The sequence below is a fragment of the Buteo buteo genome, chromosome 2, assembly GCF_964188355.1.
Source record: "Buteo buteo chromosome 2, bButBut1.hap1.1, whole genome shotgun sequence".
NCBI classification, from domain to species: domain Eukaryota; kingdom Metazoa; phylum Chordata; class Aves; order Accipitriformes; family Accipitridae; genus Buteo; species Buteo buteo.
Window position 1 is genome coordinate 53,509,183 of NC_134172.1, and position 26,276 is coordinate 53,535,458.

General features: G+C 40.2%; 2 protein-coding genes across 2 annotated transcripts in view; both read left to right on the forward strand.

Annotated features, from left to right (window-relative positions):
• CNTNAP2 (contactin associated protein 2) overlaps window positions 1-26,276 on the forward strand; it is a 1,269,587-nt gene that overhangs the window by 500,572 nt on the left and 742,739 nt on the right. The window lies entirely within an intron of this gene.
• LOC142028567 (uncharacterized) lies at window positions 15,431-17,704 on the forward strand. The gene is made up of 3 exons (XM_075022408.1): window positions 15,431-15,467; window positions 15,714-16,597; window positions 17,414-17,704. Exons 1-3 carry the CDS (start codon window positions 15,431-15,433, stop codon window positions 17,516-17,518), a joined length of 1,026 nt encoding a protein of 341 aa, XP_074878509.1. The 3' UTR covers window positions 17,519-17,704.

The following is a 26,276-nucleotide window of genomic DNA, read 5'->3' on the forward strand; positions in this document are numbered from 1 at the left end:
CTCCCCCAGAAACTTTTCTAGCTTATGGAACGATCTACGTCACGATAGTAATTACTTGCTTATTGAAACTAAGTCTTTTTTACTTTAAGAGTGGCAAATGTTTTATGAATAATTTATTTAAACCTTGGTAGTATTTAAGAAGTACTTATGCGTGCTTATTACTTCCAAATAATACCAAATATAACTAACATGAAAGGTGGAGCTGTACTGTGCTCTAATATTTGTACATGTGGAGGGTTTTGTATTTCTAAAACAAGTAGGGAAAACAAATTGAAAACATACTTTAGCTGGTCTGAAACAAAACCTTTTGCTACATTCATAGGACTTAAAAACTATAGGTCTGTTGTTATAATGTAGCTACAAAAAAACCCATGACATTACTTTTGGAAAGTAAATTAATTGTTCCTTTCTTTAAATTACAGATTATTTCTATATTAAATTGTATTTATTAATATATATATGCACTTGAACATGTATATGTTTGTATGAATGTATGTGAGCTGGATCTTTGTCTTACTAAGTTTGCAAACCTACTTACTCCTTTTTATGGTCTTGGTATTCGTTCCTCTTGTGGCAGCTACATCTTGTCAAAGGGAACTTTAACAGTTTTGAGTTCAACACTCTCTTGTTTTTTGGTTTTTGGTTTTGGGGTTTGGTTTTTTTGGGGGGGGGTATATTTTGTTTGTTTGTTTTTAAGGATAGTGAAGAGGTGCTCCTAATCTCTATATTTTTCTCAGGGACTTCTCTCAAGTCCCTATTTGCTGCTCTGCTTTCCAAGGTTATCACACTCTTTGAGCCTCTTTTGTAGGGAATCTACTTCATGCCTTTCTCTGACATGTGTCCCATAGTGTAAAAGCTAAGAGACTGTGGCAATTAATACTGCCTTGTGCCCTTTGTGCTCCTTGTCACATAAGAGAAAAGCAGTCATAGTGCCTGTGCAGTCCACCATCCACAGCAAGACTATGTCTATCCTGGCAGTCTCCTGAGTTGCTTCATTAACCTCTATGGGAACATCTTTGCTCTTGCTTCTTCCTGCTTCCTATTTGTTTATCTTTATAAGTAGCATCAGATACTGTTCCATCCTCCTAATTACATCCAGATGGGAAGCAACTGTTTGATACTGGGAAAAAAGGGACCTTTTTCAGGATATATTTCTAAATGGAACACAATTGCAGTTTTTTCCAGTAGTTTCAATACATAATCACTTCTATTTAACCCTGGTATTTCAAGGAGCTTTAAGTTTATGCACCCAAAGAAATGTAGGAATTTAAAGCAATTTTTTGCTTTATAAGGATCTTGCATCTTAATTAAAAGATCTTTTTTTAAATGTGACTTAAAAATTAAACTGTAAAAACTTGAAACTGTATTTTCCAATATATCTTCCTTCTTAAATACAACATGGGGGGAAAAAAAGGTCTACTGACATGTGACAGTACCAAGATCACCTCCTTAAGGTGCCCAAAATAACAAGCTAGCATAAGACTTAATCGCTTGTACATAACATGGTCTCCCCCTCTTCATGACAGGGAAAACTTTGCACTCTAGCCCACATCTGTGCCTAATTGTACAGAGTACCTCATGTAAGATAGATGCAAATCGGAGAGCTGAAGTGGTTTATTGGTGCTTCCTTTTACTTGCTTTATAGCTGCATCCAACTGCTATCATCAAGGGTAGCCACACATTTAAATGAAAGTATTAGAAGGCATTTTTGGTGATTTCTCACACAGACACGTGATATGGTTTTGCTCTGTTTGACATAGCTGCCTGGATGTAAAGATCCCAACTGAAATGAAGCCAGAAAAACTACAAATACATTGCTAGATCAGCCTCTTTTTAAGTATGAATTGAAAAGCACTTGTGGTGGGTTGACCCTGGCTGGACGCCAGGTGCCCACCAAAGCCGTTCTATCACTTCCCCCTCAGCTGGACAGGGGAGAGAAAATGTAATGAAGGGCTCATGGGTTGAGATAAGGACAGGCAGACTTCACTCACCAATTACTGTCATGGACAACACAGACTCGACTTGGGGAAAATGAATTTAATTTATTACTAATCAAATCAGAGTAGGGTAATGAGAAAGAAAACCAAATCTTAAAACACCTTTCCCCCACCACTCCCTTCTTCCTAGGCTCAACTCCACTCCCAATTTTCTCTACCTACGCCCCCCTCAGCAGCACAGGGGGGTAGGGAAAGGGGGTTGGGGTCTGCTTGCCACACCTTGTCTCTGCTGCTCCTTCCTCCTCAGCAGCAAGACTCCTTACTCTTCCCCTGCTCCAGCGTGGGGTCCCTCCCATGGGACACAGTCCTCCACAAACTTATCCAGCGTGGGTCCTTCCTACGGGCTGCAGTTCTTCATGAACTGCTCCAGCGTGGGTCACTTCCACGGCGTGCAGTCCTTCGGGAGCACACTGCTCCAGCGTGGGTCCCCCACGGGGTCACAAGTCCTGCCAGAAAACCTGCTCCAGTGTGGGCTCCTCTCTCCACAGATCCTCAGGTCCTGCCAGGAGCCTGCTCCAGCACAGGCTTCCCACAGGGTCACAGTCTCCTTCGGGCATCCACCTGCTCCGGCATGGGGTCCTCCGTGGGCTGCAGGTGGATATCTGCTCCACCATGGACCTCCATGGACTGCAGGGAGACAGCCTGCCTCACCATGGTCTTCACCACGGGCTGCAGGGGAATCTCTGCTCTGGTGCCTGGAGCATCTCCTCCCTCTCCTTCTTCACTGAAACTGGTGTCTGCAGGGTTGTTTCTCTCATGTATTCTCTCTCTTCAGCTGCTGTTGTGCAGCAGCTTTTCCCCCCTTCTTAAATCTGTTATCCTAGCAGTGCTACCACTGTCACTGATGGGCCTGGCCTTGGCCAGCAGCGGGTCTGTCTCAGAGCCAGCTGGTGTTGGCTCTGTTGGACATGGGGGAAGGTTCTAGCAGCTTCTCACAGAAGCCACCCCTGTAGCCCCCCTGCTACCAAAACCTTGCCATACAAACCCAGTACAACACTCTTTCATAAAACAAGCCTTTTTTTTTTTTCCTTTGTCCCTTGAAGCAGCTGAACACTAGTTTTTCTACAGATTTTTGTCCTATGCCTGTGTTCTCTCTTCCCTGTGACCTTCACTCGCCCTAAGTCACCCTTTCCCATACTGTCCTCCCTGGCCACCTATCTCCCTAATGCTATCAGCAGTGAGGTAGGTATCACTACCTATGCCCATCTTGACTGACCAACATGCAGATTTAACAAAATAATTAATACCTAAGTTCAGGCTACATTTGAATCCCTGTACTTCACTCACAAAGTGTCATTTACTAAACTTTAATTCCTCCAAAGGTATTCAAGTGTAACACTGAAACCTCTAGCCTTCTGCCAAATGTGGTCAGCAGTGGTGAATTTGCCCTGAGGTTGTTGGGAGACACTAAAAGGAGGGAAAAAGAACAGGCAAAAAGAGGGATTGTGATATAATCCTAAAAGTCTCATTTTCTCTGGAAAGCAGAATTAAATGAGTGTATTTTTTAACCTATATGCTTAAGTATGTTTATCAGTGTGTGTTATTGTTTACAGTGTACAGTAGAAGTTAGGGTGTTGAACTTACACATGTGTAGCAAATGTCTCTGACCCTTTTCTGAGCACGAGCAATTTCTTTCTTAGCATAACTGACCAGATGAAGAATAAATTTTGTGTAAAATCCTTTATACAAGCTCTAAGACACCTTTTAATGATGTTTCAAATAGTCAATAATTGCAGTCACATGAGGTTCAAATGCTCTAGCAGAGAAGACACTAGAAAAAATAACACAAATGGAACAGAGAGGCCTTTTTCCCAATAAGTTACCAAGTTAAATTTAGCTGCTCCTAATGCCGAAATGAGTTTTCTCATGAGCTATCTCTATGCTCTTACATTATTATAACATTTTTAAAAAGAAATTTAGTGGAACTTTATGTAGCTCATTAAATTTATTAAATTATTGTTGTGTTACTTCCTAACACCAAAACATCTTATTAGAGGGAATAGCAAATCAGGGTGGAATAGTGGTTTCTCTTGGCAAGTGACAGTATTATCTTCTCATGAATTGGAATGTCATTAGTATCATTCCAGTTATTATTTTGGCTTCCAGATCATACCTCATATGCCTAGAACTTAACTATTACACTTAATGTTTCAATAATTTCACAATGCATTTTTATTTATGTGTAAAATGAGAGATAATAATGTGAGTAAGAAAGGTGCGGGAGTTTCTAAAATACAGTTCCTTTGAAATGAAACAAATTTGTCTTCAAAAATTAATTTTTATTAAATGATGAAATTGAAAAAGGTAGAGCTGGAAGGTTTGCGGGGGGGTGTTTTTTAATTTTTTTAAATAAGAAGTAAAAGCAAAATTAAACTATTTGCAATGATCACGATTTTTTTCTTGGTCAGTGGGTCATAGTAAGTCAAATACCTTTTTCCTTGCATTGACTACCAAGCCCTAGAGAAACCCTTTCCAGCATGTTCAGATGTGGTGAAGCATCACCAAAAAATCCACAGCTATAAGAACTTATATGCAAAGCAATTGGGATTCATACTACAGTCTCTAGGCAGTAGCTTTCCTTTAAATGGATGCAGGAAATAAATGTACAGCTGAAATACAGCTCCAGTAGAAGAGGCACGCTCCTCATTATTTTGTGGAATGAAGGAGGCTAAATTCCACAGCCATTTTATACTGTAAATGCAATGACAGAAAAACATTTAAATCTGCTGGAGTGCAAGTATGGCTAGAGTCTATAAACTATTGTATTTCCACTTAAAGAGAAACAGACAAAACAGTTATCTGTTGTTTACTTGTCTTCCTCTAAAGTACTAAAACCTTTACATGCCAATAGAAAATCAATCCATCTGGCTTTTATACACATATATATGCATCTATGTTTATGTGTAAGTGTGTGTATATATATATATACACACACACATCTTTTTCTGTATAGTTTTCATGACCTAGAAATAAGCTTTCAACTACATACAAATGGCTTAGAAATATTGGGCGAGGGGGGGGGGGGGGGAAGGGTGGTCTGTAAGTAAAAATAGAAACAGCTACAGCATAAAAAGAAAAATATTTAAATTATGAGGGAACCAGGGGTGCATCTTCAGAAACCCAAGATACTTTGAGAAATGTACCTTCTTAATTATGGCATGGATGGTGCACCATGCAGCACTCATTGTGCTTTGCTACTGTACCCAAGCTTCCTTTTCCTAGATTCATGGGAAAACTTTCCTATTATGTACTGGAGGTTAATTTCATTGCCCAAGATCTACTCTTGACTGAATCAGTGTAACTAACAACTTCTTGCACTAGACATCAGTCTGCAAGCAAGTAAACCAAGAACAATCTTGTATGACACTGCAGCATTGCTGGAAACCATTAGCGCATGCTAAGTATAAATTACAGAAGAGTCAGAAGGAAAAATATATCAAATGCAGCCAAGTGGTTTCAGAGATCTTGACAAAAGAAAGTGTTCCACTGTCTAAAAGTTACAGCGTTCAGTAGTAGTTATGAATTTGAAATATAAACTCATGAAACACTAGAAATACCAAGTCAAAGTTGTGACCAAAAAAAGCTGGCAAATAAGGGGAAAGTAGTAGAAACAGAATTGTTAATATAACGAAGTAATGAACGTTCACTACCAGGAAGGTAATTATTTAGAGAAAACTGTTAAGCTGGTCAAGAATGAATGTGATGTCAGGTGCTTGAAGTTAACTACTTATAAAGTGTAAATGTCAAAGAATTTTCTTTTTTCCTACTGAAAAAGCAAAACTTAAGAAAGAGCTGATAGTGTCAGGGCAAAACTTGAAATCCTTAAAAAATAATTTAGTATATTTCTATGTTTGTACTTAGAAGTACAAACAAGAGTTAGTGATTAATGATTTGATGAGGGAACAAAAATCATGTGAAAATACTTGTATGCCAGGAGAATACTATAAAGCCCTATGTCATGGTTTAACCCCAGGCAGCAACTAAGCATCACACAGCCCCTTGCTCACTCCCCCCTGCAGTGGAATGGTGGATAGAATTGGGGAAAAAAAAAACAAGCTCATGGGTTGAGATAAAGACAGTTTAATAGGACAGAAAAGGAAGGGAAAATAATAATAATAATAATAGAATATACAAAACAAGTGATGCACAATTCAATTGCTCACAACCCGCTGACCAATGCCCAGCCAATCCCCAAGCCATGGTGTCCCCTGGCCAGCTCTGCCCAGTTTATATACTGGGCATGACATAATATGGTGTGGAATACCCCTTTGGCTTGTTTGGGTCAGCTGTCCTTGTTGTGTCCCCTCCCAGATTCTTGTGCACTCCTAGCCTCAGCTGGCAGGTCAGTATGAGAAGCTGAAAAATCCTTGACTTAGTATAAACACTGCTTAGCAACAACTGAAAACATCAGTGTGTTATCAACATTCTTCTCATCCTAAATCCAAAACACAGCACTATACCAGCTACTAAGAAGAAAATTAACTTTATTTCAGCCTAAATCACGACAGAAACCCTACAAATACTGTTGCTATTTAACTGTTTTTATGAGGTTAAAGCACAATCTCTAAATCTCAACCCTCCTGTAAATGCTCATTAATAATTATTATGGGTAAGGTTCTTTCATGCTGTGAGATATCCCTCAGCTGCGACAGAATGCCCTGAAGATGGCACAATGCTATATTAGCTTACTTTGTACCATTGTCAGACAATAACAGAGCATACCTGGTTCAATTGAGGCTGTCTGGATGATGGTGCGCAGCTACCTCTTCTGGGGCAGATATTTGTCAGATATTCTAAGATAAGTAGCCTGAAACAAACACATATAAAGTTTTATGGTTCTTTAAGCTAAATGTTTTTCTAATTTGGACTACTTAGGGAATCAATAGGATATTCTGTAACATCTTGCTGTTGGAGAAACAAATTTTGTATGGTCTCTATCACCAGTCACAGTCCTGTGGGGCTGGACACTTCCATCACATATCGTAACAGTTGTCTCACCTCCAAAATACTTCTGAATTTTAGGGGATTTAGGGCTCACATGAACCAGATTGCTCATAAATGCAATGTAGAAGATCACCATCTAAAATCCACTGGTTCTGCTCACTAGAGGAGGACAATAAATCAAAAGTTGATTAACTGATTGATATTCTTTGTGATTCAACTTCCCTTACTTCAAGTTCTGATGTGACTTTTGTTGTGGTTGCATTTAGCTGTTGTCCCTGTACTTGGTTCTCATTTTAGGAATGAGAAATGGTGTTTGTATATGCCAGATGGTATACAAATAGTTCATGAGGCATGCTGGGATCATGAAAGTTGAAATAGTACATGCACATATAAAATTATTTTTGTATACATTTTTAATGAGGGTATTAAACAGGCATCTGGGAGGACTAGATATGGCTCTTCTAATGACTGTTCAAAATTATCAGATGGCACAAAGAGCTAAAGATGAACTTCTTTTCCCTCAACTTGAGGGCTCTGGAATAGAATGAAATCAAACACTATCTTCTAGTTAAATTGTACACTTTTCGTTAGTAAGTTAACATTGGAGACATAGCCTCAATCTGTAAAACATGGCTGAGAAAATAGCAAAGAATAGAAAACAAACTGGCAGACAGTAGTCGGAAAAAAGTCAATCAGTTTGAAATAGACTGAGCAGTAGTTTGCAATATTAGACAGCCTGTGACCTTTTATATGTTTTGCTTGTCGTGCCTTGAACACTTAAAATGAAATGCCATCATTTGTTATGACATACAGAATACTATATAGAAAATGGTTAGGTTTTGGTGTTGGGTTTTTTAAATTTTTAAAATCAATGTGGAAATATCTTATTTTCTAAGTTCAGAGTGCAACTTTCATGTGTGCTTTTTGGAGTTATTAAGGACTGCTGCTAAATCAGGTGCCTATAAAAACTGGAGAAGAGCAAAAGGTTATAACCTAATGAGAATTAGTTTTGATTATTTGAATTTTTGTTATAAATCCTCAAGGCAAGGATGGAGTAATGTCTTTCTCTTTTTTGTTACTCTAGTAAAAATGAATAAAAGCTTAAGTTGAAAATTTAATGCCTAATAAAGTAATTCTAAATTCTGATATATGATACGTTACTCAAGAGTAAGTTTTGAGTAGTTTAATAGAATGGTTACGGTGTCCCTTTTTCATCAGTCAAAAGTAATACTGCATCAATAAAGCAGCTATCAGATCTCATGACTGAAGAACAATTACTGGGCATATATTCATTTGATGACTTTCACAAAATGTATTTTTGGTATATAAAAGAATGGAACAGAGAAAAGCGTAAATCCTTCCTTCTAAAAATGTCTACAGTTGATTAGGACTATCTAGTAGATTAATAATGAGATATAACTATTATATATGAAGCTACTTGCTTAATTCATTGATAATAAGCAAAATGTTGTGTGGTAGATCAGTTCTTCATAGTCAAGATTTTTCTTCAAAAATCCATCCTCTGAAGTAACTATTTCAGAAGACTCAGTTAGAAACGAAAGACCAAACTAGCCAAATCAAGAGAGCAATAAATTTTTTTGAGTTAGTCTTCCTAATCAGTGAAGGCAAATTTTACAGAGCATTCCAGATGCCTTTTGCCTTTGCCTGAATGCTTCCTGATACTAAAACAGAAACGGACAGATATTAATTGAGGTTGCTGGTCCATTGCCTGTTGTGCATATATGAAGAATGAAGAAAACATAGTGGAAACTATAGTCTGAACAAATTATTCATGATACAGACAGGGTGCCTCCATCTTACTAACCGTAAAAATAGAGTTTTGAAATATGTGTTAGACACTCTATTTCAGGAACACTAGAGAAAATGCATGGAGTGGGTGACAAAACATGCATGTTGTTTATGACGTAGAACTCCTAACCAAAGATAATTAAACTTTTTGCTTCTGTGCTTGATATAGTTGAGTAAAAGTGGAGAAACATAACTTCACTTTTAAAGTTATAGAAAATGCCATGAAATTTAAAGAAGTAACAGTTAGAATCAGCTGTCAAGCACTGGAACACTATTTAACAATAAACTTCCTTTTTTGTCAAGCTTCCAATTCAGTATTCAGAGAACCATAAAATGTTTGTTCTTCAGAAACAAAGTATCTAGGATTTCCCCATTATTTTAATACTTCTTTTTTTCTAAATACCAGACTTTTCTGGCATTTTTTAATGATATTTTAGTGCATGTATATGGATGTACAACCAGTGTAACTGCATACCATACAGAGGGACATGGATGTAAGTAGGAAATATGGCTTCCTATTACAGAAATATCAAATCTTCCTTATGTCCAATGGTTTATTTTAGCAAAGAGACTTGGACAATGTTAGAGCAAAGAAGTAAGTATTATTCCTTAAACCTAATGTACTGAAACATGTTAAAATTACTTCATATCATACTGTCTGGAGTGGTTTTGAAACTTGTACAAGTGTTAAAGCTCTCCTTGAAAAAAGCTGAAATAGGTAAGGAAAAAAGGGTTTTCTTTTCCCTTGTAAACTGCTGACTGTTGCCCGCTCACATATTGAAGTACCTTTTAATGCATAGTGTAGTCTGGAACTAGAAACACACCTGGGAAACTGAAAAAACAAGTGCTATCTACTCTTCTAGACTTGTGTAAAAAAACCTGTCACTGTCAAGAAAATGTCAGCTGCAGGTAGAGTAGAAATTGCATTTAGGAATAACTTCACCCTTTAAAAAAGCAGATCTGTGAGAGGAAGCAAAATTTTGAATAGGAAAATAATACGAAAAGTAAGAGCATAAGAATTTAAAATTCTGCTACATTCTCTTACAGTCTAAGGCATATGAAAATTTAAAATAGCGTGTGTGTATGAAAGACTTCCATATCCCAACTTCAGAATTGTGTTCCAGCTAAACAATAGAAGTGCCCTTCCTGTTGCTCTTCCCTTTAACTGAAAATGTTAATTCTTACCTGTGTCAATGCAGCTTCCATTCATATTCATTAAAGGATTTCCTTCTGTTCATACCTACTTATGCCCATTGATATCACAGCAGTTTTCTCATCTGCTATATTTGTCCTTGCTTGACAGCTTTCCTGCCCACCATTGGTGGATTTTTCTTCCTCCTTACCGGCAGATATCACCCCAGTGACCACAAACTCGCTGTTAATAATTCTCTGAGGCAGCTCCTTTTTACCTTCCTTTGCCTTCAACCATATGCTTTACCTTCAGCAGCAACCTCTCTTCGCTTCCAGATAGTTGCACCTTCCTTTCCTCTTTTCTAAAGAACCGTTTTATTAATCTCTTCACCTGTAGTTGTCCCTTCTCAGCTTCATGTTCTGGTGTCAGGGATGTGAAAAGAAGGGAATGATCCTCTGGGAACAAGAGTACATCTAGGCTGATCCTGGACCCTAGTGGTTAATATACAAGTACATAAACATAAACATATACATGTACGTGTACATATGATTTTCCATTTTGACTACAGAAATCTGGTTCACTCATCTGACCTCTGAAACACAGAGCGTTCACTCTAATTCGTCTGTGATGTGACTACTAAGATCACCTTCCACACTTGCTGATGAAGAAACCCTAGATTCCACTTTGAATCCTCTTCCTAGTTTCCCCTATTAAACTTCTTGCTCTTTGCAAAGTTTTGCCTTTTCTTATTTATCCACCTTTCTGCTTTATTTCATGCTGCTCTCTGTGCAGCCTAGGATTTTTTTAAAGCAAGGGAAATCCACCTAGTGTGGTCCTCTTGTCTCTGGGCATCTTAAAATAGATAATAGTGAAAACATTCCTCCAGATTATTATTTCTCTTAGATTTCCTTGTCTCTGCTTAGGGAAACAGTGGTGTTCATCCTTGGTCCAAACTAACAATTGGATTTTTTGTGAACAAACCCCTGTCCATAGGCAAATCTCAGTGAGGAAAAAGGACTAATTCTACTAGTACTAATACTACTAATCTGTCATTGACACATACATTGAAATTTTGTATATGGGGAATTCTTAGGAAGGAGAGTGGGAAATCTACTCTGTTTTGTTGTGCTTGGACTTGCTCAGGGACCATAGGTGAAGTGCTCCTCACTTAAGAGAACGGTGTTGTAGTTAAAAGTATTTTTAAGGGAATACATTTTTCTTGGATTTAGACAAGAAATATTGTAAATATTTGTTTAAATTACTTCATATTAATCACAAGAAAAATATATAGTTTTGGCTTCTAGCCTGTCAGACATTTTTATCCTTGGAAAACAAACTCATTTTCAGGCATCAAATTCACACTGTTTTTCTCAGTTTGTGAATAGAGACCACTTCTGGGAAACAGTTTCTAGTGCATCAAATGTTGAAAACTACTGGAGTAGGTGTTTGCACATGAATTAAACATCAAGCAACCTGATATTTGACAAGTGTTCTGTTTAATTTTCTGTAACTGTGATTGAAGCTACAGCTAGCAGTCTGACAAGTACATTTCCTAGTTTGTTGAAGCATTCTGACACAATCCAATCATAAAACTTATTGAATCTCTCCAAAGTGAGATTATAGAATATTTTAAAATTTATTTTTCTGTTTTTAAAAAAAATAATCATATGAGCATAGGAAAGGGATCTGCTAGAGACCTCTTAGGTGATAATATCCAGTTGTGTGCTGTTGTTAGCAACTGCATTGTCAAGTCCCTACACCAACGAAGGATCTGCCTCTCTAAGTTAGATTTCTTAGCCTTGCTAACTCTATTTGAAGTTTATGTCAGAATTCCACCCCTGCTGCTGCTCAGAAACCTTTTCCCAACTCTATCCTAATTTTAGTAATGAATATTTGATAACCATTGCAACTTTTATCATATTTTTTCCTTTTGTTTCACTAGCATGTACTCTATTCGATGTTTTTATGAACAGTAGTCATAAGGTTTTTTCTTTTTTCTTTGTGTTATTTATACCAAACACATCTGTGCTTGTCTGGCAAGACAGACTTTCTGTTTCTGTACTTCATCTAAGCATTTTTTCTATATACTGTTTTCATGTTTTAAGGCTATAAGGATGAACTGTCTATACGATGAAGAGGGAAGTTTTCCAGTGCCTCATACACTGGCATTAATATTTACTTATCTCTGCCAGAGGAAAAAAAAGTTTGAAACACATCAAGTTGAAATATATCAAGATCAAGTTTGCCTTTCCTATTGCAATATAGCAGGGACTCAATAACGTGTGCCTGTACTGCATAGAACAGAATAAGAACAATTCAAGCATGTCCATAATGAATCAGATGAAAGATCCATCTCTTTTGTCTCCCACATTGTTCATAAGGAAATGCCTGGGGAAAAATAAAAATGGAGGAAATATGTATGGTGCTTCCGTGTAAAATGCTTCTACCTTCTAATTAGTTTCAGCTGAAAGATTTCTTGAGTCACATGTGGTATTACCTATTTAGTAACCCTCAGTGGATTTTTTCCTATGTTCTTTCGCAGCTTCCATTCTTAATCCCACCCAGGCATTTAGTACCCACAACTTTTGTGGTAATAAGTTTTACAGGTTGCTGCCCATTTGCTGAGTTTCCTCTCTTTTTGATTGTTTTGAACCTACTTTCATTTGATGCTCAGTATGTCTTTACCCAAGAAGATCATGTGAAAAGTTGATCCCTCTTACACTCTCTCCACATCCTTTGTGATTTTGTACACCTTCTTCATATTCCAGGGAAGTAATTTATTTTCCAGATTGAAGACTCACATATTATTCAGTTGTTTCTCATACAGAGGTTTCATTCTTTACCTCTTTTATATCCTTCTTGAGATGAGGGGACTAGAACTTCACATTATGTTCAAACTGTAGATGAACCATGGTTTACAGTGGCATAACTATATTTTCTGTACTCCTATACCAGCATTTAATTTACTTTTTAACTGCTACTGAGCATTGAGCTGGCTGTTTCATGGAACTACCTTTTATAATCTTAAGGTCTCTCTTCTGAATAGTAATCGTTAGCTCAGAGCTCATCATTTTTATGTGAAATTAGGATAGTCTTTTCCCCATGTGGCACTTTACATTTATCTACACTTAATTTCAGTAATTCAGGCTCATAAGACATATTCTGCTTCAGTTCTTCACAGTGTTCTCTCACCCTTACTACTCAGTCTAAATAACTTCGTACCATCAGCAAACTTTCTTATCTCTCTTCTTACCTTCTTTCCTATATAGTTTATGAGTATGCTGAATGCTACAGGTAACAGCACAACTCCACTGGAGATTTCCACTGTTATAACTCAACATTCTCTAATGCTTCTCTTTTAACCAGTTATTTTACCATTAAGGACCTTCCTTCTTATACTATAACTGCTTAGTCATCTTAAAAGCCTTTGGTGAGGGATATTTTCAACAGTCTCTGGAAAGCTTAACTGATTACATTAACCAGATCACCTTTATCCATATGCATATTTGCTCTTTCAATGAACTTCATTGGGTTTATAATGAAGGATTTTTTGGTAAAAGCCAAGCTGATTCTTCTCAAGCAGATCATAATTACTCAGGTGTCTGCACTAATTCTATTCTTTATTCTAGTTTATAAGAGTTTGCCTGACATAGATGACAAGCTTACTGGTCTGTAATTCCCTGGGTCTCTGGAGGAGGATTTTTAAAAATTGCCACCCTCCTATGGTTAGGCACCAAAGCAGTTTTATGTGAGAAGTTATTCACCATTGTTAATAATTGAGCTACTTCATCCTTGAGTTGCTTTAGAACCTATGGATGAATACTGTCTGACCTTTGTGTTTTGTTAGTTTTCATTTTGTTTATTTGTTCCAAAAATGCTTCAAACTAAATCCTTGACAAAATCCCTTAGAAAGAAAAGATGCATGAGGGAGGTCACCCCAGTTTCATCCACAGAATGCAAAGAACACATTTAACTTCTCTGCCATGGCTTTCCTTTTGTATTCTGTTTATATCTATTCATCTGCTGGTCTTACAAAGTGTCTTGGCAGGCTGTGTTCTTTTGACATGTTTGAAGACAGATTTATTACTTATTTTGTTTTGGTATCTGATAAGACAGTCCCTGCAGCTCACTTACTACCCACTTTTGCCCCCCATAATAGAAGAAATTGTCATTTGGTTTCTAGGTGAGGTCCTTTGACTTTGCATTAGTGTCCTGGGTTCAGCTGGGATAGAGTTAATTTTTACAGGAACCTGGGAGGTGGGGGGCATAGCCGGGGCAGCTGACCTGAACTAGCCAAGGAGCTATTCCATACCATGTGACATCATGCCCAGTATATATATAGGGAGCGGGCCGGGGTGTGGATCCTTTCTTTCAGTGGGGGAAGTGGCGGAGCGTCGGGTCCCGGGTGGTGAGCAGTTGCACTGTGCATCACTCTTTTTGTATACTCGTTCATTAGTACCGTTGTTGTTGTTGTAATTCCTTTGTGTTGTCCCAGTAAACTGCCTTTATCTCAACCCTCGAGGTTCCAGGTTTTTTTTTCTTTTCTCTCCTCCGTCTTCCCCCCATCCCACCGGAGGGGGGAGGGAGGAGTGAGTGAGTGGCCGCGTGGTTCTTTGTTACCGGCTGGGCTAAAACCACGACAGTCCTTTTTTGGCACCCAACGTGGGGCACGAAGGGTTGAGGTAACGACAGATCTGGCCAGAGTGTGTTTGAAACAAATTTGTCATACGCATTTCTTATACTAGATAAATAGATGTTAGTCACAATGTTGATTCATTTGTTTACATGGTGGTGTTTTGTAAGTTCTTATATGCTCTATGTATTGCCTGTAGTTGCGTATCTCATCTCTGGGAGAGTGATTGGGATTATCATTTTGCTGTACTGGGCAATGTCGACTTGTGAAATGATTACATCACTGGTCATGAGGTTAAGCTGGTATCTGTATGAGGCAGTGATATCATTTCCATACCTTGGGCACCTTCTGTTGGATTTTATTGGTAATTACACCCAATCCATTGGGAAGTTGGGGGGGGATACTTCCCCCTGTCCATTCCCCTCCCTTTTCTCCTTCCAACTAATTACAACAGTTTTCGAGAATTTTGAATATCCTTGGGATGTGCAAGCCAGTGTGCTGTTAGTGCTATGCCTCCTGACTATGTTCCAGGTCTTGTTTAGGGCTACAAAAAGGCTCTTTAAGAGTACCACCCAGAGATCTGTCTCAAAGCTTGATATGCATGGGTGGCACGGCATGTGGAAGAATGTGGGAAGGTATCTAGAGAACTTCTCACCTCCAGTGACTTGGAAGTTCACTCCCGAACAACTACAGAACCCTGATGAAGTGATAGAATTATTGAAAGAAAAATGCTGTGGTTATCCCAGAGACACACAACTCACTACACTGTGCTGGGCCCTGGCTGGTATCTACCAAACACTGCTTGACATTAGGCAGCATCCTCAGGGGGAAAAGGGGGAAAAGATGGAGAATACGACAACATGCACCGTGGCTACCCCAACCCTGACGACAAGCACCGTGGCTACCCCAACCCCGATGACAAGCACCGTGGCTGCCCCTACCACGACAACAGGTACCGTGGCTACCCCTATCCTGGTGACAGATACTGCGGCTAAACCAGAAAACCAACCTGTGCCAGTATCAGTCGCCCCTGTACAGAAAAAGAAACACACAAAGAAATCAGTTCGCTTAGTGAGAGATGAAAGTGAACCAGGGTCATCGCGAGAACAGGAGGAAGAGGTAGAACCTGAAATAATTACCCGATCTCTATCCATGAGTGAGTTGCGTGACATGCGAAAAGATTTTAGCCACCACCCAGGTGAGCACATTGTTACCTGGCTGCTCCGGTGCTGGGATAGCGGGGCTAGTAGTGTGGAATTAGAGGGTAAGGAAGCCAAGCAGTTGGGATCTCTGTCTAGGGAAGGGGGCATCGACAAGGCGATTGGAAGAAAAACACAAGTTCTCAGCCTCTGGAGGCGACTTCTGTTAGGTGTAAAGGAAAGATACCCCTTCAGGGATGAAGTTACATGTCACCAAGGCAAGTGGACCTCCATGGAGAGAGGTATCCAGTACCTGCGGGAATTAGCCGTGCTGGAGGTGATTTATAATGATCCAGAAAATGGGCAGTCACCCACAGATCCAGATGAAGTCCAATGCACACAACCGATGTGGCAGAAGTTTCTACAAAGTGCACCACCAACCTATGCCAACTCATTGGCAGTAATGTCCTGGAAAGAAGGCTATGGACAAACGGTGGATGAATTAGCTGTCCAACTCCGGCAATACGAAGGAAGTCTCTCTTCCTCCCTACGGGCCTGTGTCTCAGCTGTAGAAGAATTGTCCCGAGAGTTCCAGCAATTCAAAGTGGATATGTCCTCCTCCTCACCTGTACAGGCCCGCATTGCAGTTATTGGGAGTAAGCGTTCCTCTGCCCAAGAGAGAGGAGAGAGAAAGTACACACGACGGGCTAACCTGTGGTTTTACCTGCGTGACCATGGAGAGGACATGAGGAAGTGGGATGGAAAACCTACCTCAGTTTTGGATGCACAGGTACGGGAGTTGCGAGACAAAGCAACCAGAAAAGAGGATTCTTCTTGGAAAACTGCTGCTCCAGTTTCCCGTGAGCAGTCCCCCAGACGCAGTAGATGGGCCGTTCTCATTTCTGATCCTCTTGAAGGGACTTCTGATTCACGTGTGCAAAAAGTGAGTAACGGATATTCTAACCAGGATTAGAGGGGCCCTGCCTCCAGCCAGGTGGAGGAGAGGGACAACCAAGTCTACTGGACAGTGTGGATTCGATGGCCTGGCACATCAGATCCACAGGAATATAAAGCTCTAGTAGACACTGGTGCACAATGTACCCTAATGCCATCAAGTTATAAAGAGGCAGAACCCATCTGTATCTCTGGTGTGACAGGGGGATCCCAAGAGCTAACCGTATTGGAAGCTGAAATGAGTCTAACCGGGAATGAGTGGCATAAACACCCCATTGCAACTGGCCCAGAGGCCCCGTGCATCCTTGGTATAGATTATCTCAGAAGAGGGTATTTCAAGGACCCAAAAGGGTACCGTTGGGCCTTTGGTATAGCTGCGTTGGAGACGGAAGAGATTGAGCAGCTGTCTACCCTACCTGGTCTCTCCCAAGACCCTTCGGTTATGGGGTTGCTGAAGGTTGAAGAGCAACAGGTGCCAGTTGCCACCACAACGGTGCACCGGCGGCAGTATCGCACCAACCGAGACTCCCTGATCCCCATGCATAAGCTGATTGGCCAACTGGAGAGCCAAGGAGTGATCAGCAAGACTCGCTCACCCTTTAATAGTCCCATATGGCCCGTGAGGAAATCTAATGGGGAATGGAGACTAACAGAGTAGATTATCGTGGGCTGAATGAAGTCACGCCACCGCTGAGCGCTGCTGTGCCAGATATGTTAGAGCTTCAATATGAACTGGAATCAAAGGCAGCTAAGTGGTATGCCACAATTGACATTGCTAATGCATTCTTCTCCATTCCTTTGGCAGCGGAGTGCAGGCCACAGTTTGCTTTCACTTGGAGGGGCGTCCAGTACACCTGGAATCGACTGCCCCAGGGGTGGAAACACAGCCCCACTATTTGCCATGGACTGATCCAGACTGCACTAGAAAAAGGTGAAGCTCCAGAGCACCTGCAATATATTGATGACATCATTGTATGGGGCAACACAGCAGAAGAAGTTTTTGAGAAAGGGAAGAAAATAATCCAAATCCTTTTGAAGGCTGGTTTTGCCATAAAAGAAAGTAAGGTCAAGGGACCTGCGCAGGAGATCCAGTTCTTAGGAGTAAAATGGCAAGATGGGTGTCGTCAGATCCCTGCGGACGTGATCAACAAGATAGCAGCTATGTCCTCACCGACCAATAAAAAGGAAACACAGGCTTTCTTAGGTGTTGTGGGTTTTTGGAGAATGCATATTCCAAATTACAGTCAAATTGTAAGTCCTCTCTACCAAGTTACCCGGAAGAAGAACGATTTTAAATAGGGGCCTGAGCAACGACAAGCTTTTGAGCAAATTAAGCGGGAGATTGTTCATGCAGTAGCTCTTGGGCCAGTCTGGACAGGACAAGATGTTAAAAATGTGCTCTACACTGCAGCTGGGGAGAATGGCCCTACCTGGAGCCTTTGGCAGAAAGCACCTGGAGAGACCCGAGGCCGACCCCTGGGGTTTTGGAGTCGGGGATATCGAGGATCCGAAGCTCGCTATACTCCAACTGAAATAGAGATATTGGCAGCATATGAAGGAGTTCGAGCCGCTTCAGAAGTGGTTGGTACTGAAACACAGCTCTTCTTAGCACCCCGACTGCCAGTGCTGGGCTGGATGTTCAAAGGGAAAGTTTCCTCTACACATCACGCGACTGATGCCACGTGGAGTAAGTGGAATGCACTGATCACACAACGGGCTCGCATAGGAAACTCCAGTCGCCCAGGAATTTTAGAAGTGATCACAGACTGGCCAGAAGACAAAGATTTTGGAATGTCGCCAGAGGAGGAGGTGACACGGGCTGAAGAGGCCCCGCTGTATAATAAACTGCCAGAAAACGAGAGGCAATATGCCCTGTTCACTGATGGGTCCTGTCGCATCATGGGAAAACATTGGAGGTGGAAGGCTGCTGTATGGAGTCCTACACAACTAGTCACAGAAACTGCTGAAGGAGAAGGTGAATCGAGCCAGTCTGCAGAGGTGAAAGCCATCCAGCTAGCTTTAGACATTGCTGAAAGAGAAAAGTGGCCAGTGCTCTATCTCTGTACTGACTCATGGATGGTGGCAAATGCCTTATGGGGGTGGCTACAGCAATGGAAGAAGGGCAACTGGCAACGCAGAGGTAAACCCATTTGGGCTGCCGCACTGTGGCAAGATATCACTGTTCGGATAGAGAAGCTAGTGGTAAAAGTACGTCACGTAGATGCTCATGTACCCAAGAGTCGCGCCACTGAAGAACATCAAAACAATCAGCAGGGAGATCAGGCCGCCAAGATTGAAGTGTCTCAGGTGGACCTGGACTGGCAATGTAGGGGTGAGCTATTTATGGCTCAGTGGGCCCATGATACCTCAGGCCATCGGGAGAGATGCAACATATAGATGGGCTCGAGATCGAGGGGTGGACTTGACCATGGACACTATTGCACAGGTCATCCACGAATGTGAAACATGTGCTGCAATTAAGCAAGCCAAGCGACAAAAACCTCTGTCGCATGGGGGGTGATGGCTGAAATATAAACAGTGGGAGGCCTGGCAGATTGACTATATCACACTCCCACGAACACGCCAAGGCAAGTGCCATGTGCTTACAATGGTGGAAGCAACCACTGGATGGCTGGAAACATACCCTGTGTCCCATGCCACTGCCCAGAACACTATCCTGGGCCTTGAAGAGAAAATTTTATGGCAACACGGCACCCCAGAAAGAATCGAGTTGGACAACGGGACTCATTTCCGAAACAACCTCGTAGACACCTGGGCCAAAGAACATGGCATTGAGTGGGTATATCACATCCCTTATCACGCACCGGCCTCCGGAAAAATTGAATGATGCAATGGATTGCTGAAAACTACATTGAAAGCGATGGGCGGTGGAACTTTCAAACATTGGGATACACATTTAACAAAAGCCACCTGGTTAGTTAATACTAGAGGATCCGCCAATTGGGCTGGCCCTGCCCAACCAAGACGTCCACATACTATAGAAGGGGATAAAGTCCCTGTAGTGCGCATGAGGAGTATGTTAGGAAAGGCAGTCTGGGTTAGTCCTCCCTCAAGCAGAGGCAAACCCATTCAAGGAGCTGTTTTTGCTCAGGGACCTGGGTACACCTGGTGGGTGATGCAGAAGGATGGAGAAGTTCGATGTGTACCTCAGGGAGATTTGATTTTGGGAGAGAATAGCCAGTGAATTGGGCTGTATAATATTTAACTGCTAAATAACCTGCCAATGCATGTCATTGTAACTATTATGTCTATATGCCATATCAAAGATATTACTGTAAGAATTACCCAAATGACTGCAGCATGGACTTTGAAACTGAGCCAAGTACAACAGCAATAGAACTTAAACTGACACCCAGCAATTTCCTCAAGATCAACATCTTCGACCTGTAGACCAAGGGCGTGGGTTGCACCAAATGTACTAGCCACAAGTTCCAGAGGCAGCATGCAACAACCCAACATCTCACACCATCTCTCTTATCCTGAAGAACTGTTACAACAGATGGAGTCCCAAAGTCATGGACTAAATAAATCGATGGACACATTAGAGGAATAGCCCATAGGCTAAAGGAATACCATTTGCGTGTGTGTGTGTGTGCAGGGGGGAGAAGAACAAGTTCATATACTTATATATATATAAGACAAGGAGAGTGGTAGTGGTTGATTGGAAAATGTAAGATCTGGGCATGATGTAGATGGTATAGAATAAGGGGTGGATAATGTCCTGGGTTCAGCTGGGATAGAGTTAATTTTTGCAGGAACCTGGGAGGTGGGGGGCATAGCCGGGGCAGCTGACCTGAACTAGCCAAGGAGCTATTCCATACCATGTGACAACATGCTCAGTATATATATAGGGAGCGGGCCGAGGGGTGGATCCTTTCTTTCGGTGGGGGAAGTGGCGGAGTGTCAGGTCCCGGGTGGTGAGCAGTTGCACTGTGCATCACTCTTTTTTGTATACTCGTTCATTAGTACCGTTGTTGTTGTTGTAATTCCTATGTGTTGTCCCAGTAAACTGCCTTTATCTCAACCCTCGAGGTTCCAGGTTTTTTTCTTCTTTTCTCTCCTCCGTCTTCCCCCCATCCCACCGGAGGGGGGAGGGAGGAGTGAGCGAGCGGCCGCGTGGTTCTTTGTTACCGGCTGGGCTAAACCCACGACAATTAGTTAGCTCTCTCTTAAGTTTTACCACATCGTGCTCAAGTCTGTTAATTTTTCCTTGATCTTGGTAGAAACGTCAAACTTTGTCTTCTATGTGTTCATTAGCACATGCCTTACTTCCTCTGTCCAGTTCATTAATGAAATAATACAAAACCCAAGAATGATTCTTGAGAAACTCAGCCAATAAACTCTATTCTCCTAGTTCCCTTGTCAAGTTCCCTTGGCTCCTTTCCAAATCTTACACTATGTGCCATCTTCTCCATCTCAATTACTTATCTCCCATGAGTGAATAGCAAACAGTACATTGAAATCTACCTATATTCCATCTCTGTTATAAAAAAAACCAACCCAAACCAAAAAAAGTCTTGCAGAAGAGATATCAGATGGGTTAGCTTAACTCTGCCTTTGATGGATTTTATTGTTTCCCAGAGATTTATACATCTTTCTTTGCTCTTTGCTTCAAAATACATTTAGCGTTGAGTAAGTTTATGCTAAAAGTCTGTGGGTTTCTGGACAGTTATTTTGCCTTTCTTAAACTTGGTAAATATGGAGGTTGTTCACGAATCCTTATCTTTCCCTATCCCTTTGTTCTCCACTCCCTGTTGTACAAATTTGATAGATACATAACTTCTGGAAAAAGGACTTAACGTTTCATGCATAATTTTCTTCAGTCTGTTTTGGGTAAATATTACCTGGTTTTCTTAGGTATGCCTAACATTGTGTCTTCATGATTTGTTTCTGATGTGGTCATTTCCATTCTGAACCATTCCTTCCTATTATCTATTTTGGTTTTGCACTCTATGTCCCATTTTGTTTACCTTAGGGAAGAACAAAACTTGAGTATTCACTTTGCTAAATACCTTTGCTTCTACTCCTCATTTTATGTTGTCTCTTAATTTCTGTGGTATAGCAAAAGGATCTTTCTGTTTAATGGTTTTTTTTTTCCCTAATCCGCAGGTAATATTCACTCTGTTTCTACCTGAACCTTTAAATGCTGATCACTTCCTTGGTTCAGACTGTAAGTTAATAAGAGGCTGTACTTAGGGAGGCTTTCTGCAAAAATAGAGAACATCACATCATGCATGTAGACCATGACACTTCCCCTGTACCTAAACTTTTCTGTGTTTCAGTAAAGTACAATCAGCCCTACTCCTTAAGGAGAGGATAACTTGGCGTTTATTGAGCCATAAGCAAGGAGTATAGGATTGTTCAGATTTTCACTAACAGAAGAACTTTTCATAAAGGTTAGGGCGATTTCTATTTAGGAAACTAGTTGTGAATTCCTTTTAAAAAAATCACATAAAAATGCAGTAATTTATTTTTCCTTTTTAAAAACTCAAGCCTGCCTACTAATTATAGTAAAGAAATTTGTGAAAGTATACTATTTCTTCACTATACAAACTTAATAAATTTCTGGATAGTACATGCAAGGCTTCACTGATAAGAAGCACTACTGAGCATTCCAAGAGTGTCTTATCCTATTGAGCAGGCAGTACTGAAATTTTCTGCTGTTTCTGAAACATGTAATCAACTTGTAATAAACTAGAGACTTAATCAGACCCAGCAACTACCCAATGCATCCACTGATTTCCTGATTTCTGCTGTTTCCAGGCTTTTGTCAGCAGAAGTTGGCAGAAATGTGGATGTATTTGCTGGCTCTATAGTTTTAAATGACAAATTTTTTTTGCTGTTCTTTCCTCTTCCCTTCCCCATGTTGTTGTTTTCCCTGTTTTTTAGCACTTAAGAGCTCAATACTATCATTAGAGTACTTTGTGTTTGACTCTTTCTACAAAACTTTGTTCATTTATGATTTTTATGATCTTTCAAAATGCATCAGTACACTTACAGTCTGAGAAGACATGTCTATTTTAAAATCAGAATTTAGGTAGAAATATAGTATATAACTTGTAGATGTCTGAATTGATGAACTTTCCCCTGAATAGAAATACAGCATCTCACTTGGGCCTAGAATGGGTCAGGTCACTCACTCAGATATTTCAAACATTATGTCAAGATGTAGCTGTCAAAGGCAAGTGTGTAGTTACAGCTCCACACAGCAATTTTCCAGCATAGCCCTAAGGGTTTAATGCTACTTTCAGGAATACAGCATTGCATACCTGTGATTAGAGCCAACTTCTTACATATTCTCATCATTTACTGCTAGAGTTCTTTTTCCCTTAACACAACAACTATGTGAGAAGTCAGCCCTCAGCATTCTCATTTACAGATGATCTACAAAGAAGGCAGAGCTGACTTACTGATTGACCTGTTGGAGCAAAAGATAAGGTACTCAGTATTCGTGTTGAGAAAATTTCTAAAATCCTTCCTCTTAGGAGCACCTCTCACAAGTGAGCAAACCACCTTCCTAAACACAGGCAGTGACTTAGATGTCTAGGCATTCTGCTGAGATATACTGGGGTTATTTGGAAGTACAGCCAAAGAACCAGAGCTGATGTTGTAAAATATAAATGAGCATTCAGAAACTTTTCACTTATATTTTTTAATACTGGCCATTTATACACTGTCTTACACTGACACCTAACTTAGGTAGGTATATTTTGATTTACTAACCATCTTTTATTCTGTATGAAAAGGTAATATAAAGATGCACGGTGTCCTAAAAATATGTTTTGTTAACTGGTTTAAATGAGAGACAATAAGAGCATGGTATGTGGTGGTTCTGTATTTTGTAAATATAGTACTTGAGTAATAGTCTTTTTTTTTACAAAATCATGCCATCCCATTCTTTATTATTTGTATTCATTTCTGACATGTAATTTTTCCACTTTTCTGTTTACGGTACCACTCCATAGATCCAGGTTAACACTTTAAAATGGTGGTCTTCATGTTAGATTTTGGGATCATGGATGGAGTGCAAAGTGTTTTGAGCCACAGTATTTGACTCAATTATTAAGTCTAAACATGGTGATTAATTTGTCAATGCAGACAAACTGGACCCCAGCAAAAATGTAATCTGATAGGATTTGGGGATTTTTGTTCCCAAGCATTAGTTTTCTGCTATCACTGAACCCAAAGGCAAAAATATTAATCAGTATAACCAAAGAAATATATGTGAATTTGTATATGAACCTTCTACTCTATATATTCCTATGGCGTAGAATACCTGGTTCTAATGTGCAAGTAACTGTTACCAGAACACGTGGGTAGACCTTTAGATAAAGCTCTTCTCTGAACTAAGTTTATAGTGCTAGAAGATAAGTAGGTAGCCCTAGGGCAGGATTAATCTCATACACAGACAGATATACTCTAGGCACCCAGAGTGCAGTTCTATTTCCTGAACTGAAGTACCCAGCACCAGCTGAGAGACCTCAGGTGGGCTGCCTGGCCACAAGCTTTTGGCTCATCTCAGACCTCATGCATGTTGTGTCACATCTGCTGGGTTGATGGGGATGTCTTGGTTATTCTAGCATGTCTGTCACTCGGCACTTCAATTAGCACCTAAATTAAGCTCTTGAAGTTGAACCCTTTTACCCCAACTCAGAAAAGCATCTCATTTCAAGATGGCACTTATATTTTAGCTATTTAACCTAATTCTACTTAAGTGTGTGCATGATGTTAAGTATGTCATTAAGATGCACTTGATGGTCTGTAATGCATTTGTGCTTCTGTGTCTTGTTTCTTCTATCTTTATCTTCTGTGTTTAAGATTAAACCCTTAATGGTAGATGTAGGGGGAGTGCCCCCTCCCTTGCAAAGACACGTTGGGGTGAGACGTACTTGCCGGAATGCCACTTTAGCGTTGCAAGCTGCAGCATCCCACCCTCAGGGGGCGATTTCTGCTGCCTCCTGTTACGCAGACCAGACCTGTGAGGGAAGGATATACCACTCTTTCTGCATTGCAAACCCAGGCATGATGGATTAGCCTGGTCACTGTAGATAGGAAAACAGGATGGGCTGACTGTCCAGCTGCAGCCCAGGGGGAGATTTTAGCTCTTCTGTGAGATGCTGTCTACTCCTCCTTCTCAACACTTAGCACTATTTGCCTTTCCAGTGTAGCACAAAACATAAATCATGCCAGCACTATGGCAAGCTATTGGGAGAAAGAGGCTATTGGGGTACTTACCTGCCTTCAGCCCTCTTTCTGGCTTTTATAGTAGTAGTTGTTTTCCTATGTGTTGTTAGGACAGCGAGCAAAAGTAAGGTTTCCTCAAGTGCTGTAATTCTAGTGAGAACATCAGTACTTGAGATATACAATGTAAAGCTGTTGCAAAGCCCAGCATAGTCATCTGCTGCTTGAGATAGCTTGCAAAAAATAGATTCAATAGTGTCTATAAACATGTCCGTTAATTTTTCATTCTCTGTATCTCTTAGGGATGGAGGATGTTCATCATTCTGCATACATCAATGCAAGTGCAATTCAACTTAGTACTGACATATAGTCTAATTGGCTTTAAAATGGAATTTTGTTTTTTGAGTGCTAATTTTCAGGTAATGACTTTCTAATTGATTTTCTTTTTATGAAGGACCATTGATTCATTCCCTTTAATGAAACTCAGTTGGCTTCCCAAGAGAATTTATGAAAAGCTGCTGAAAACAAGGATCTGTCACTGCTCCTTTCTTTCCACCTTGCTTTGCTCTCTGTTCTGTCTAAAGTATATTCTTTTTATTCTTCCTTAAGCAAGCTTAGAGTAACAGGGCTAAACAATTGTATTGTGTATATATATGAGTGTGAATTGGGATTTTGGAAAAAAAATATGCACAAAGATAGACTGAACATTTGTGACATTCTTCCTAAAAACTGGATATTCACCATGGCCTCTGATATATTAATATGACAGCTATTTAACATTTGTAGTGGAGTTATTCTAAACAATCAATCTGAATTGCACAGATAATATCTGAACTAATCTTATTTTACAAAAAGAGGAATGGCAATTTTTAAATGGAAGTATGAGCTATTGTGTTATCATATTGCTTGTATCATTGAGTTAAGTCACAGCTGAGTTTATATGAAGCACAGTGGAGACTGCCTGAAAGTTTTCTGTTACAGTACAATATAGCAATCCCAGCTAGATAATAATGCATAACACGAGTGATAATTTGCAACCTTTTGGTGATCCCATTTAAGAAGGGCTTGAACCCTAATGTTTAAGACAGTGACACAGCAAGAGAATGAATTCAATAAAAAATGAATGGAAAGCCATGCTGTTATTTTAGTCTGATTTTACACATTCATTGGGGGCGGGGGGGAGGAGAGCTAGTGCCTTTTAAAGAAAGCCTGTACACATTTTGCAAGACAGATCATGTTTTCATTTTGCAAGCTGTTCCAGACAAATTACCAGTTTTGCTTAATTACCTGATTATTTTGATGTTATGGAAGTATAGCCAGTGTTTTCTCATCCTAGCTTGTCAGGTCCTTGCAAAGGAGAAGTTATCCATGATAGTGAACCATTCTTTGATACAGAACAAAAGATGTAATCAGATCCAGTAACTGGATAAACAAACCAGACAAGCCCAAGTAGAAATAATGCATAT